The sequence below is a fragment of the Haliotis cracherodii genome, unplaced genomic scaffold (genome assembly GCF_022045235.1).
Source record: "Haliotis cracherodii isolate W230 unplaced genomic scaffold, xgHalCrac1.p SCAF_7, whole genome shotgun sequence".
Classification (NCBI taxonomy): Eukaryota; Metazoa; Mollusca; class Gastropoda; order Lepetellida; family Haliotidae; genus Haliotis; species Haliotis cracherodii.
The window spans coordinates 9,727,285-9,741,473 of NW_027266330.1; the positions used below are offsets into that span (position 1 = coordinate 9,727,285).

At 37.2% G+C, this 14,189-nt stretch overlaps 1 protein-coding gene across 1 annotated transcript; it reads left to right on the forward strand.

Annotated features, from left to right (window-relative positions):
- The first annotated feature begins 1,015 nt into the window (after positions 1-1,015).
- Positions 1,016-10,249, forward strand: LOC139447337 (SPRY domain-containing protein 7-like). Its single transcript, XM_071228640.1, has 5 exons — positions 1,016-1,133; positions 3,754-3,870; positions 5,297-5,457; positions 6,557-6,659; positions 7,509-10,249. The coding sequence occupies exons 1-5, from the start codon at positions 1,022-1,024 to the stop codon at positions 7,604-7,606; spliced, it is 591 nt and encodes a 196-aa protein (XP_071084741.1). The 5' UTR covers positions 1,016-1,021; the 3' UTR covers positions 7,607-10,249.
- Positions 10,250-14,189: the final 3,940 nt, after the last annotated feature.

Here is a 14,189-nt window from a genome sequence, read left to right on the forward strand (position 1 = left end):
TTATTTTAAATCAAATTGAAAGTCGAGAAAGTGGTTGGGTGCGTCACTCTAATAGGGACCCTCGATCGATGACTAATAGTACATTACAAATAGATACAGCTCGATTATATAATGGCTGTAGTAGCTCTGTGCATAACTAAACAGAATGCAATGTGAAGTTGATGCGTGTGACTATCTTGTTTGGTTAGTAAAGTGTGTGTAAATGTCTCTCGCTTTCATGAGATTGCTTCAGATCTGCAACGCTCGCGATTATTTTATGAATGAAAAAAGTAGTTCCGGTTTGACAGAGGTCACGGTTATCCAATCAAAACGAATAAAACAAGGTCAACCTTGTAGGACACACATGTGACGTACGGATTTAGTATCTTACCACCTGGGTAATAAATCGGATATATTCCATGTATCGAGTGAAATGTCGTGGAATTATCTCCCTGCATCGGTCATTCTGTGAGAGGCTATATGGGAATATCCTCTATTTTACTCATTTATTTTTAAGAGAGAAAATGAAGAAAATAAACGCATGAAATGTCAACTCTATAGAGAAACTTCACTGAAGACAGTTTATTGTTCAGATGACGTAATGCAAACAATTTGTGACGTCATAACAAAGGAGACGCCATGTTGCATGTTCGCATAATAAAGCACTGTGACGTCATATGACTTCACCTGGCTAATCAGCACTGAGAATCGCTAAAATGCACACGTGCGTATATCGGAATATTACTGCACACGACCATTCTTAGACTACCCTTATGGGTAATATAAATATATCAGAGACCATATACCGGTATATGGTCTCTGTATATATGTATAGGCTACATTTAAGCTGTACCATGTATGGTCTGTCTATCTCCTTATATCTCGTGCACTGCAAACATGTTTTAATTTGGACATGAAAAAATATGTTTCAAAGTTTCTTATTAAACAGCGTTCAAGCAAGTCATTTGTTTACTTGCGCTGAGGCACACAAGGGAATTCCCACTGACGTCATATCCGCTTCCGGGTATTTCCCGAAAGCAAGATGGCTGCGTGTTTCTGTTGTTTTCGTTGTTGTTGGCCAGGATCGGGCTTTGGGCAGGGACACATCAAGTTACAGGAACTCCCGATTGTGAAATTAGACACAACGCATATGGGTTCGTTTCTACGTTAATCATGCTATTGTCTTTGCTCAGGTAAAATGAATCGGACGTGTAAGGAAGTTTGACAGGGCTTGATTTAGGTGCAATAGTAATGGCAATACGATGTCATCAATATCCACACCATGGATATGTGTTGGTCAAAAGCGACACTATAAGTATAAGCGTTAGTTAAGCATCGCTGTCAATGTTAGCAGCCCACTGTGCTACAGGCCTATCATGATTCGTTGTACGCAATATGCGATATCTCAAATTAAGATAACATAATTGTTGTGAACTAACATAGAAAATAAGACTCTCTTCTCTCTTGACCGCGATATAAGGACACGTCGCTTTTACAGTAATAAAAGAAGTTGTTATCCATAAATTGTGTCTACTTTGTGAACCGTCCACTTCAAAGTAATGCCTATCAAACACATCAAGAAACACTTAATTGAAAGACCTACCAAACACATACGTTAATATATGAGGATCAGAATGGAAATACACACTTTATTCTTCAAACCAATGGCAACACTTGTCGTAAGGCCATGTTGAAGTATGCGAGTTACGATTGTTTTAGCACTATTTATGATCGCTTTGTGCAGCGTTCGAAATTGGCACTAGTCCTTATAGTCCTTGCCAAACTACACAAAAATGGTTAAGGTATCATAAGGACTAGTACAAATTTGCCATTTTTAGGGGTTTTGCTATATGTTATCATTATAAGGACTAGTGGACTGAAAATGTTACTTTCTACCGCTTTTAGTGACCCATGTTCAAATCCCCAACAATGGCACAATCTGTGTAGCACATTTTTGTTGTCCCTTAATGAGACACTGTGGTAATATTTCTGTAAGAGGTGTCTAATCCAACTCACTTCCTCAATCACACACTGAAGACTTTACTCAATTCTCCAATTTAACATGGGTTCCTTCTATGTCCTCAACCCTTGTAGCTTGTTGGTTTGGGCTGTTGGCAGTTAGCTAAACACCACCTCATCCAAACTGTACAAGATAAAAAATGGTTCAGTGAAAAAGGAGCCTCGCCCAAAGCAAAAACGGCTACTATTGTGAGATGAAAAAATCAGTGCCTTATTTTTTATGTTTTCAACAGGCAATAAATGAAATATACTTGCATATTCACATGCAAATGCAAATAACTGTGAAATAAGAATGTTTAGATTAGAAATCAGCCTCTACTCAAATTTACTTGCCACCTCTAAACTTATTGTGAAAACATTATATACTTTGAAGCACCGTTACTCAATTCACTGTTTATTAGATGTGCCATAATCCTATAATTTTGGGTTCGTAGCCTGGTTCACCATGTTCACCCTGATTATTGGTATTGGGAAGATATACCGATGCATCAAGGGATCGCGATTTCTTTCTCGATATAAGTAACAATTAGAAGTGATAATTAGTATTGAAAATGTAAATATTTTAATCTATTGTGCCATACTTGACACTGCCAACTGTAAATCATCAGTGTGCAAGGTATTTGGCCATCCTGTCTGTGATAAATGCACCACAGATGAAAGCACATGCAGTATCATGAGCTAAGTATCGTGATACATATCGGATCACACTGTTGGTGTATCATCCAGGCCCTACTGATTATGTTTCTCTATTTATCAGCGCCATACCTGTGCTCATGGGTTTCTCTAAAGTGTAAGCATGTTGCGTAATTTCGGGCTCTCAAGATGACACACAGTGACAGAAGTACATGTACTGTTTAAACGGACACTAAAGTACTCATGGAAATGAAAAAAAAACTGTTTTGCTGGATTTGATAATCGACACAAAGCATACGTAGATGTAAATATGAAATAACAAAACAACTGGAAAAATACTAGTCTGGATTTGCTAGCTCTATCTCAGTGCTCAAAACAAAATGTACTTTACAGGAGGTAATTTGTAGGCACTTTCAACATTCAAAAATTGACATGGCTGAAACAGGCTATAGGCATTATGCAAATTAGCCTGGAAAAAAGTAATCAAAACAACAATAAAAATAACAGCTATGTTTATGTACATAATAATAATAATAATGACATGTAAGTTGTTGTTTGAGAAGGGAATATGTTACTTTTACCTTCTGATATTTTGACGATGATTCACTATCCCACAATGCCACTCACAAATCACTAACCACTGACAAATCACATGCATGTGGGTTTCAAGCACCTGTTTTCACCTGTCGTGAAGGTGTCATAAGTCATGGACATTCACCTTTATCTACTAACACCTGGTTATGCTCAGTTTCACAATAGTCTGTTTTGTTTATATTTTTACACACTTTTACGTGTAAAAAGACATAAAAACCTTTGATACACTGTATTTGTGCCAAGGCCCAATTAGTACTTATTGGGTTGTTTGAATATATATATATATTGTATATTAACCATTTTAACTGCATTTATTTAAAATCTGAGATCGAAAAAACAGGGTTTTTTTTTATTCCGTGAGTACTTTAATGAAACTGACACACTCATGCACTCATACACACTACTGAAACTAAGACATTTGGGCAAAGTTCTCTAAATCTTGTTCCCAGATTGCAACGTGCAGGGACTTGTGCTTTGAAAGTTATTGTTATACTGAAATATGATGAATATCCTTCTGTGTTGTTCCAGGAAATGATGTTGTGATTGTGAAGAGCGGGAAGAGGATATGTGGAACTGGAGCCGCACTTGCCAACGCACCCATCGTACAGAATAAAGCATACTTTGAAATCAAAATACAGAGCTCAGGTATTGTCCAGGACATAGAAAAGTAAACCTCAATATATTGAAGTAAAGAGAAGAGTAACCGTGGTGACAGTTAGGAAAATACTTAACAGTTAATCAGGTTCTCTTCAACACAGTGTTTGTTTGTCACACCTAAGTTTGATTCCCCACATGGGAACAATGTGTGAAGCCGTGATATTTCTGGAATATTGCTAAAAGCGGCATTAAACCATACTCACTCACTCATTCTCTTGAAGATACAGTTATGACAGTGGTGATTGTCACATGCAGACATCAGGGATTTATTTTTATGGTCTAGGGACTCAAAACATTTACTTGAAGGGGTTCAGTTTACATGGTTTAAACAATGGGGGTCCCAAATTACAAAATAGAAGTTTCCATCTGGTCACTAATACTTTCTGATTTTGTATTGTCACATGTTTATTTCAAACCCAATTGTAGCTGCTAGCCTGTGATAATGGGATCGGGTGGTCAGGCTCGCTGACTTGGTTGATGCATGACATCGTATCCCAATTGTGTGGATCGATGCTCATGATGTCAATCACTGGATTGTCTGGTTTGGACTTGATTATTTACAAACCACCGTCATATAGCTGGAATATTGCTGAGTGCAGCCTTAAACAACAAACAAACAAACATACTTGAACTCTATGGCAGTGATATGCGCAAGTGTGGAACATCTCGTTTGTTGTAACTAAAACATGGGACTCGCTTGGGGAAGCACCTAGATGCTAATTTGAAGTTACATGATTAATAGAATTTTTCAGACCATGGTTGTGAGTAAAGCCTACTGCTATATCACACCAAAGGGGTTAAAACAAGGACTGGTCGGGTCAGAGTCAGGATACTGTGTCTGACTGGGGTATTCTTGTCAAGATCCAACATGGTATCTCAGTGGGCCAGCACAATGAAACAGGCATTAGTCAAGACTAGTACAAGCAGCTGCACACATGCATGTCACTATATGGATCCGTGAAGATCTGGTTAGATTAGGTCTTCATCAACCCATGCTTGCTGTAAGCGGCGGCAATGTTTGTCATAAGAGGCGACTGACGGGATGGGGTGGTCAGACTCGCTGACTTGGTTGATGCATGTTATCGTATTGTTTGGATCGATGCTCATGATGTCAATCACTGGATTGTCTGATCCGGACTTGATTATTTACAGACCGCCGTCATATAGCTGTAGTATTGCTGAGTGCGACGTTAAACAACCAACAAACAAACACTATGAAACAGGAATAGGTCCAGATTAGTAAGAGCAGCTGCACCTACGTGCATGTCTCTATGTGAGTGAAATAACATTTAACACAGAGTTAAGCCCCTTTTCACCTCACCTCACTGATGTTCCTATCCATATCATTGCTGAACTCACACTACAAAAAAGTAACCGTGGTTGCCTGTGAAGAATGCTGTTATTTTGTGCCCAGGTGTGTGGGGCGTGGGCTTGGCCACACGGAAGTGTAACATCAACGTGGTGCCTCTGGGTGACACAACTGACTCGTGGGTACTGAGGCATGATGGGACGCTGTACCACAACAACGAGGAGTTCGCCAAAGTGGCCCAGATAGCGCAGGAAGGAGACATCGTGGTGAGATGGTCCATACAGACTTGTGCACACGAATCTTGATCAGCTTCTAATATTTCAGAGAGAACATTCACCTGATAAGATTCCTGAAAGATTTTTGGAAACAATAGCTGTTATCAATTGACTAAATGTTGTATAGTGATCTGTGCTTTTGTTACTCTAAATCTACACCTACGCCCTTTGTGAAACTGATACTTGATGGTTACACTTAATATGACACTTCTAAGTTTTGAAATTTCATTGTTCTTTCAGGGCATAACACACAAGCACATTTCTGTTTCAGGGCATAACACACAAGCACATTTCTGTTTCAGGGCATAACACACAAGCACATATCTGTCAGGGCAAAACACAACCTCATTTCCGTGTAAAAAAACAAACAAACAACAAGCACATTTCTGTGTCAGGGTACAACGCACAAGCACATTTCTGTGTCGGGGCAAAACACACAAGCACATTTCTGTGTCAGGGTACAACACACAAGCACATTTCTGTTTTGGGGAATGACACAAGCACATTTCTGTGTCGGGGCATAACACACGAGCACATTTCTGTGTCAGGGTACAACACACAAGCACATTTCTGTTTTGGGGAATGACACAAGCACATTTCTGTGTCGGGGCATAACACACAAGCACATTTCTGTGTCAGGGTACAACACACAAGCACATTTCTGTTTTGGGTAATGACACGAGCATATTTCTGTGTCAGGGTACAACACAAGCACATTTCTGTTTCAGGGCATGACACAAGCACATTTCTGTGTCAGGGTACAACACACAAGCACATTTCTGTTTTGGGGAATGACACAAGCACATTTCTGTGTCGGGGCATAACACACAAGCACATTTCTGTGTCAGGGTACAACACACAAGCACATTTCTGTTTTGGGTAATGACACGAGCATATTTCTGTGTCAGGGTACAACACAAGCACATTTCTGTGTCAGGGCATATCACACAAGCACATTTCTGTGTCAGGGTACAACACACAAGCACATTTCAGTTTTGGGGCATGACACACAAGCACATTTCTGTATCAGGGCATGATACAAGCATATTTCTGTGTCAGGGCATAACACACAATCACATGTCTGTTTCAGGGCATCACGTACAACCACATTGAGATGAACTTCTACATCAATGGGGATGCTGTCAACGTCCCATTCACAGGCATCCGAGGCACAACATACCCAGTGTTCTATGGTATTGTCCATGCAACTAGTTTACAGAACCTGATTTTCTTTGACCTCACTACGTTCAGTTGTCGGGAAAGCATATATATATATATATCCTTCATTGTTTGATAGAGGTTACAAATTTGACTGACAAGTTTTGTATTTTGTATGTTGCTTATCCTTTGGTTTTTTAATTTTGCAGAGTTATTGTGCATTTGATAGCATAACTATCATCTCTGCACTAATGCAGAAATAATTGATGCGAATCATATGTAGAACCATATAAGGTTTTCAGATTTTTAGCTTAAGGTTTAGTACCAATGAGCTTGAATCGGTCAAAATGATTGTCAGTTTGGACGTGTTGGCGGTCATTAATTCAGTTTATTTGTTTAGGTCGGTCAGTTTTTGTTCGTATTATATGCGAATAAATAAGTCTTGTATACATTCATCAATCGGAAGGGGTGCTAATTGGGATTGTTCACTAGCCAATATATAAGCAAATATCTCTGTGGGCACTTATTAGAGCGGGGCGCTCATTACGTTGAATACGGTATGTACTTTTGCCTGTCAGTAAGGCTTTGTTTTTTTCATGTGTTTGCAGTGGCCAGAGACTAAATGAGACATTCGAGCAAGAATTATCCATTTAATAGTTAACACTTACTTTTTTGTTTGATTATTGTAGTATCTTTTCATATTTCAAATCAAACAATGATCAATAGACCATATAACATGATATCAAATTTATTTAGCTTTTTTTATTTTATTTTATGATTATTATTTTTTTTTGCTCTGGTTGTCTGAATCTGTCTCCTGAAGAATAACAAACTGTGGCCTTGTGTCAACAAGCACCCATAAAATGCATATTTTCTTGTTTAAGTTGATGATGGTGCCGTCTTAGATGTCCAGTTTGAGAAGTTCTACCACCAACCACCAGAGGGCTACGACAGCATCATGATAGAGCAATCTCTGCTCTGATTGGTCAGTGTGAGGACTTCTTGACTGTGATTGGCTGAGAGAGAAACTGTGTTTGATGCTATGGCAACTATCACTATGGTTGCCACACATGTTGATGGGAGGGGAAGGAATCTATTTGCCAGGAGAAGCACCCAGAGATGATGAAGATGTCTTGGCACTGGGAGACAGACCGGTTGATGGAAACATGCCAGGATGGCGTCAGTCTCTAACACATGTTGAACTGCCAACTTCCAATTTGTGGAACATTTATCCAAGACAAGACAAGATCATTTCCGTATCAATAGGTACTCTGTGAACGAAGAACCAGCGCAAATATTTATGAACTTATTTCTTGATGAATTTCTTCTTAATATTCATATTAATATTTTTCTCATTCATAAACTGTAGTTCTTTTAAAATATATTACCCAAAAGAAGTCAGCATGACAGAGCTGCTATTGATGAAAGAATCAGGTGTTCTTTGACTTCTTTTGAGTATTATATTTGAACAATGGTTTTAACATATAGAGTGAAAGTCAAACATATTACATGTATAATCATATTTACTTGGTAAAACAGTTACAGTGAAATGTTGTGATGTCATAAACCTTCAGACGAAATAGAACCCTTTTGGATGTTGAAATAGTTAGTGTCTTGACCCACACTCTCTGAAGGTTAAAGTTCATTACATGACCCCTCACCTCCTCCTCCATCTTGGTCAGTGACATTCAGTTATTGTGATTTGGAAAATAGCCTTGGTCCTGAAAGACACATGTATATACTGTATGTATATACTTAGCTGATGGGCTGGCTTTCAGATTCAAGATACTTATTTTTTAAATGAAATTAAAATTAAAGTTCAGTTTGTAACAACACCGAAAAATACCTTTGAAGAAAAATGATTAATACAGACATCCTTATGATGTGTCCAGCTTCTGATGTTTAAAATGAACATTCACTGTAACCACAGTAACAGACTATATTAGCAGCATAGCCAAACCAATACCTGATATTGTTTTAATCCAACTACATCAATATTCTGGATTTTAGTACCCGTATATTCATGTTTTGGTTTGTATGGTTTATTGACCGAGATGAAGTATTCAAGTTGCTTGTAACTTAGCGTCAAGTTTGTTGGCATGTTACCCAAAAGCATGAGAAGGAATTATCGAAGTCTGGAAAACTTGTGCATTCTCTTTTTCTTCAAATTCGATACATTTCAATAAAACTCACCGAATATATTCATATATTTACAAATAATTGTACTTCATTGTAAAAAGCATGATATTCACTTTTTTATTCAATGAAAACCATTATGAGATTGGCGTCATGAAGATAAACACGATATAGACTTGTTATTGATATTATTTATCCACACGTCAATCTTAATTTTTCCCTTTTAATTCCAGACCAAAGTTCTTTTCTTGTTCGGCCATTATTTTTGTATTTCTGGATCACAGATCCGCAGAACCCTTTTTCTTCAAATTTGAAAATCATAAATAATCCAAATTTACACATATTTGATTTCTGCCAACACGTCATACACGTAAAATTGTTTTGCGATTACTCAGTGTTTTGAAACCAAAATCATCTGTAAAACTTGTGATGCCCTTTTTGACATTAATGTTTTGATAAATTGTTCAGTTCATGAGTTGTAGCAAAATTCCTTGCATAGTAAACCTAGAGTTATGTCCCTTCACTTTTACACAGATCTGTAGAATTAACTCCCTTCGTCTTTGGACAAAAGACAAAGCTTGTAGCAAATCGGGGCTAAAGAAATGGAATTCATTTATGTTGTATTTTCTTATCCCCTTACTCCTACCCACTAGATAATATAGAAACAATCTGTCATCCAGTTTAAAAAAGAAATTTGATGTCAACATTTTTTATAAAATCTTATTCCTTCCTCCAACTTCTGACTTTGACAAAACGAATCTGTCATCCATCAAATAAAAGAATAATGTCCTTATACAGAGGAGTCAAGCTTAATAGTTTGCATAAGTAAAACAAATGTGATAATTTGATTAAATATGTACTTTTTTAAACATAAATGAAAATGTTTGTGAAATTAACCTCAAACTTTGACAACCCTTTTATTTTTCAACTTTTGCCTCCTGTTGTTTGCCATGCTAACTGAATAAAATGTAGGAAAAAGACATGGAAATTAATTTGGTCTGGATTAAGATTAATAAAATTTCATTAATTTTGGTAGCACACTTAAATATATGACTAGAATTGGCTGCCGTCCTCATCAGATGTAGAAGAAAATACCTAAGAAACTATTGGTTTTATTTTTTCATTCGTGATCAATTATGAATGCTGAAGTACAAGGCGAGTACAAGATGGTAGTAGTTGTACGATGTGATGCTGTCATTGACTATTTGTGTCACCAGTTGTATGCTTGTTGTAAAGCTAGACTGTCTTCAGTCTCTACTCTATGTTTTGTATGTATGCTTCATGTCCAGATCTGCATACAGTCACTGTTCATTGCATTGATAACTGTTGATGATGTTGGTAGGTTGTATTTGTGAACTGCATCTTACTGTCAGCTGAAACTGTCAATTATCAGTAAATTAAAAACTATGTGTTCAGGGTTACCCAGGATGAAGAACAGGAGACAAAATCCAACATGGTATTAAGATTAAAAAATACTTGTCTTGGTTCTCAGGCACCATAATCATAAAATCTGCCGCACTTTTCTTTTTTATTTTCATTTTCAAAATTTAATAAGAAATCCTTATACTTAAAAAACATGTGATCCAATTTAGCAAGCAGTTACTTCCCTTACATGCACACTGCTTTACTGCATATCTCGTGTTATGGTCATGGCGGCAATAGGAGTTTGTGTGCTTGTTTATGTAGGGAGGCCCTTTTCCCAAGGGTGATGATACACAACTGTTTATTTGGTTACATACTTGTTTGAACAAGGGAAAAAAAGCACCGCCAACCCACCTGCACCATATTTGCAAAAGTCATTGTCTGAGAACCAATTTTTAAATTTTTTTAAGACCAACAGATGATTTTTTTCATTTTCTTTGTCATGCATAATAAAAAGAGCAGTTTTTATCATTATTTTTGTTTTTGTTGTTTTAAAACAAACAGAAGCAAAACAAAAAGGTTGTTGTTGTTTACATTAGTAACCATGGTAACATTAATGCACAATGATAACTGCATTAAACTGTTTCTTTACATCTTGCAAATCTTTCTTGATTCTAGAAATATCGACAATGGTCTTTTTCTGGTCTTTTTAATTTGATTTCTTTGGTAGTTGGATTAGAATAGGTCCCCAGGGATAGAATAGGTTCCCAGCAACTTATGCTGGTCATAGAGGTGGCCAAATAGATCAGGTGGTCAGACTAGTGACTGTGTTGTTAAAGTGTCATCGTACCCAGACAGTTTGGATTGTTGCTCAAAAGATCAATCACTGAATTGTCTGGTCCAGATTTGATTATTTACAGGCCACTGACATATTGCTGGAATATTGCTGAGTACAATGTTAAACAACAAACAAGCAAATCTGTATTTGCATAAGTATTCTGGCGATAATACTTCCCTAACTCCTACTTGTAAGAGTTGACTAAAGTGGTCAGGTGGTCAGCCTCTGTGACTTGGCTGACTGCATGTCATCGTGACCCAGATGGTGCTCATGCTTTCACTCACTGGTTTACAGGTACAGACTGGATTATTCACAGGATGCATCGATATGCATGGAATATTGCTGATTGTGCATTAATAACATTCACTCACTCACTCAAAGGTTTATCACATGAGAATCAAAGTCTCTTCTCATTTTGGAAAATCTTGTTTATGGAGACTTGGCACTTCCGTCGAACCACTCCTTGTCATGTATATATAAGACACCTTTAATATTGCTGTCATTGAATATAAATGTGTTAATGATTAATGTTTATTAAGCAGTAGTACCATCTATTCATTTTTTCCCACTAACCGACTGACCCCAAAACCTTCATGCCAAATATTTTTACCAAATATTGAGTTTCACAAATGTGGTTTTGTTGTGACAATCTCAAGTTTATTTGTAAACAAAATTATTTGAACCAAAATGTATAAATGCAGGGACCTGATATGGGTGCTTTAAATGTTTACTATTGAAATACATGTCAATAGTAAAGGTGTTAAAAGACTTCAGTGAATCCCCCTACCACCATATTGTTAGTACCGTATTTGCTGTAATAGGCACCTGGGAAAAAAGATAATTGACAAAAAAAGTGGTGCTTATTAAACCATACACAACAAGTTAAAATATTAAACAAATTTGGTTCAAATGTTGATGGAAATTGAACATTTTAATAATAGTTTCGTGGCAGTTATATAAATCTAGATACACTGCTGTTTTCTGTAATACATCTATAATATACACTAGGAAATACAAAATGTATTGTAAATTTTCGAGCTTACTATGAATCACTTATGACGATCATTTACAGACTGATGTAGTTGGGACACTTAATACTGACAATACGGTAATGAGAGCCCTACAGATCCATGTGTTCAGTGTTTTGTGGGTCAGTCTTCTATGTATGTATCTGTGTTCCCTGTCATGGAAAACCATGTCAAGTTGTTGTTATTTATTTCTGAGAGTACTTCTACTCTTGTTGTTTTACCTCTGCCCATGTTACAGTTCTGCTTTCTACATTGTAAACAAACATGCACATATGTATTTGAATAAACATGGTGAAACTGGAATTGAATACTGAAAAACATGTTAACTCATCATAGCATATTTATTTTGTTCTTCGGCTTAAGAGAAAGATAATGTTTCACAGGCATCAGTACATCACTCAAAAAAACAACAACTCATATTTCCTGCGTCCTATGAAGCAGACTCTATTATTCATTCAATGAACATAATTGCCTCTGTTTGTTATAAAGAGCTGAATTCAGTGTGTGCTCATTCGTGTTTGTTGGTATTCTTAGTGGTAAAAAGAGTTCATCTCTCATCACTTCATCTTCCGGAGGCAAAGGACTTAACTGACTATAAAAGTCCAGTTCCCACCCTTGCTGAATTAGGCTGGAATTTCCAGGCTCGATCGTAGTGTCACCAGTGGCTATTTTGAGTTATGTCCCTTCCACGTCCCTCCTATTAACCAATCAGATTCCATCGCTCATATCGCTTCCATTTGCTTCAAACAAAATGGCGGCACCCAGTCATGACGATCTGATCGAAAATCAAGATCTATTTAGTAATAAAACAGGTCTTACCCCGTGAAGTGCATCAAATCACTTGAGCACCTGGATTAAAAACATGAAAAAAATTGCAAAATATCTGTTGACGCCCAGTTGGAGGTACATATGCTTTGCAAATCCTGCAGTCGACTGAAATCAGCATGTTGAAATCTGTGTTTACAATGTCTAGTTCGTTATGCGATTTTGATTGGACTATGCATAGACTCGTTAGTCAAGCCAAAATGTAACTCCGGAATTCCAGCCTAGTTCAGCAAGGGTGGAACTGGACTTTTATAGTCAGTTAACTCTCTTGCCTCGGGAAGATGTCATCACTTTTGAGATGATGTGCCCAAGAAACATTGTTACGTAATACATTAGCATCCTTTTTTTCACAAAATATGAAACATGTTTCGAGATGTCAACATGCATATTTTGTCATTCAATGTTCATTTTACTAACATTTTCAACATTTCCTTGCCAGCCATCTTTCCTCATTCCACTAACTTGTGATGAGGCAGTTCTGTTGTCATGGAAACAACCTTTTTGTTTACAATGATGACAAACACTGTGTTTTGATGTTTGTGCTTGCTATAGAGCATTGTATTCCTGGAACTAATCTTGTTTGTCAGATGTGTGATATATAAGAACTCAGAGCCCATTTCAGTGATAGAGTATTGGGATTATAATCATTGAGATTGCACGTGGAACGAGAAAGGGGCATAAAATATTTCATGATATGATATTCATGATTTAGTAAGTTTCTGCTTGAACTAGTCAGAGGTTACATATCTGAATCAAGGCAACCACTTGAATAAGTGAATTACAATTTTCAAACCCGTTTGCTGACCCACCTGTCTCGGGATGTGTATGCCAACAATGTGATGTTTAGAAAGTTTTGGAATCCAGTTATCTCCCTTTGAAGTTGTCTCCCCTCTTTGATTGTTTAAATAATAGTTACTGTCTCTGCTGGTTATGGTAGATCACACTTCACATCCTTGAAGTCTTCAATGAAACAGGTTTTGCCTTCTTCACATGCTTTGAGAGTAGACTCTCTTCCGTGTTAATATTATTTTAAAGGCAATATCAATATTCTTGTTTCTCCAAACTGACTGGACAGGGAGGTAGTATTTTTCCATTTTTAAATTTGTTACATATCTGAGAAAGTAATCCTGATTCTTATCTACTTTGTGACCTTTTTTGACAACTGTATTTCAAGTATGAGTGAGTTTGGTTTTAGCTGCCTTGAACGGTATTCCAGTTATATCATAACTGTAAGTGATGCAGGCCTCGGACGTTTACCACATTGATGAAACCCACAAGCATGGGTATGGAGGTGACAAATCTAGAAACATAATCGGGGCAGAGTGGGTTGTGATCATAGGTGTCTGGCGTGCCCAAGGGGCACAATTCTGCACAGT

Excerpts from the sequence above, each read along its gene's own strand:
- LOC139447337 (XM_071228640.1), top strand. The coding sequence starts at position 1,022 with ATGGCTGCGTGTTTCTGTTGTTTTCGTTGTTGTTGGCCAGGATCGGGC. Across the intron at positions 1,134-3,753 it reads ATTAGACACAACGCATATGG|GAAATGATGTTGTGATTGTG; the intron begins GTTCGTTTCTAC and ends GTGTTGTTCCAG. Across the intron at positions 6,660-7,508 it reads AACATACCCAGTGTTCTATG|TTGATGATGGTGCCGTCTTA; the intron begins GTATTGTCCATG and ends TTCTTGTTTAAG.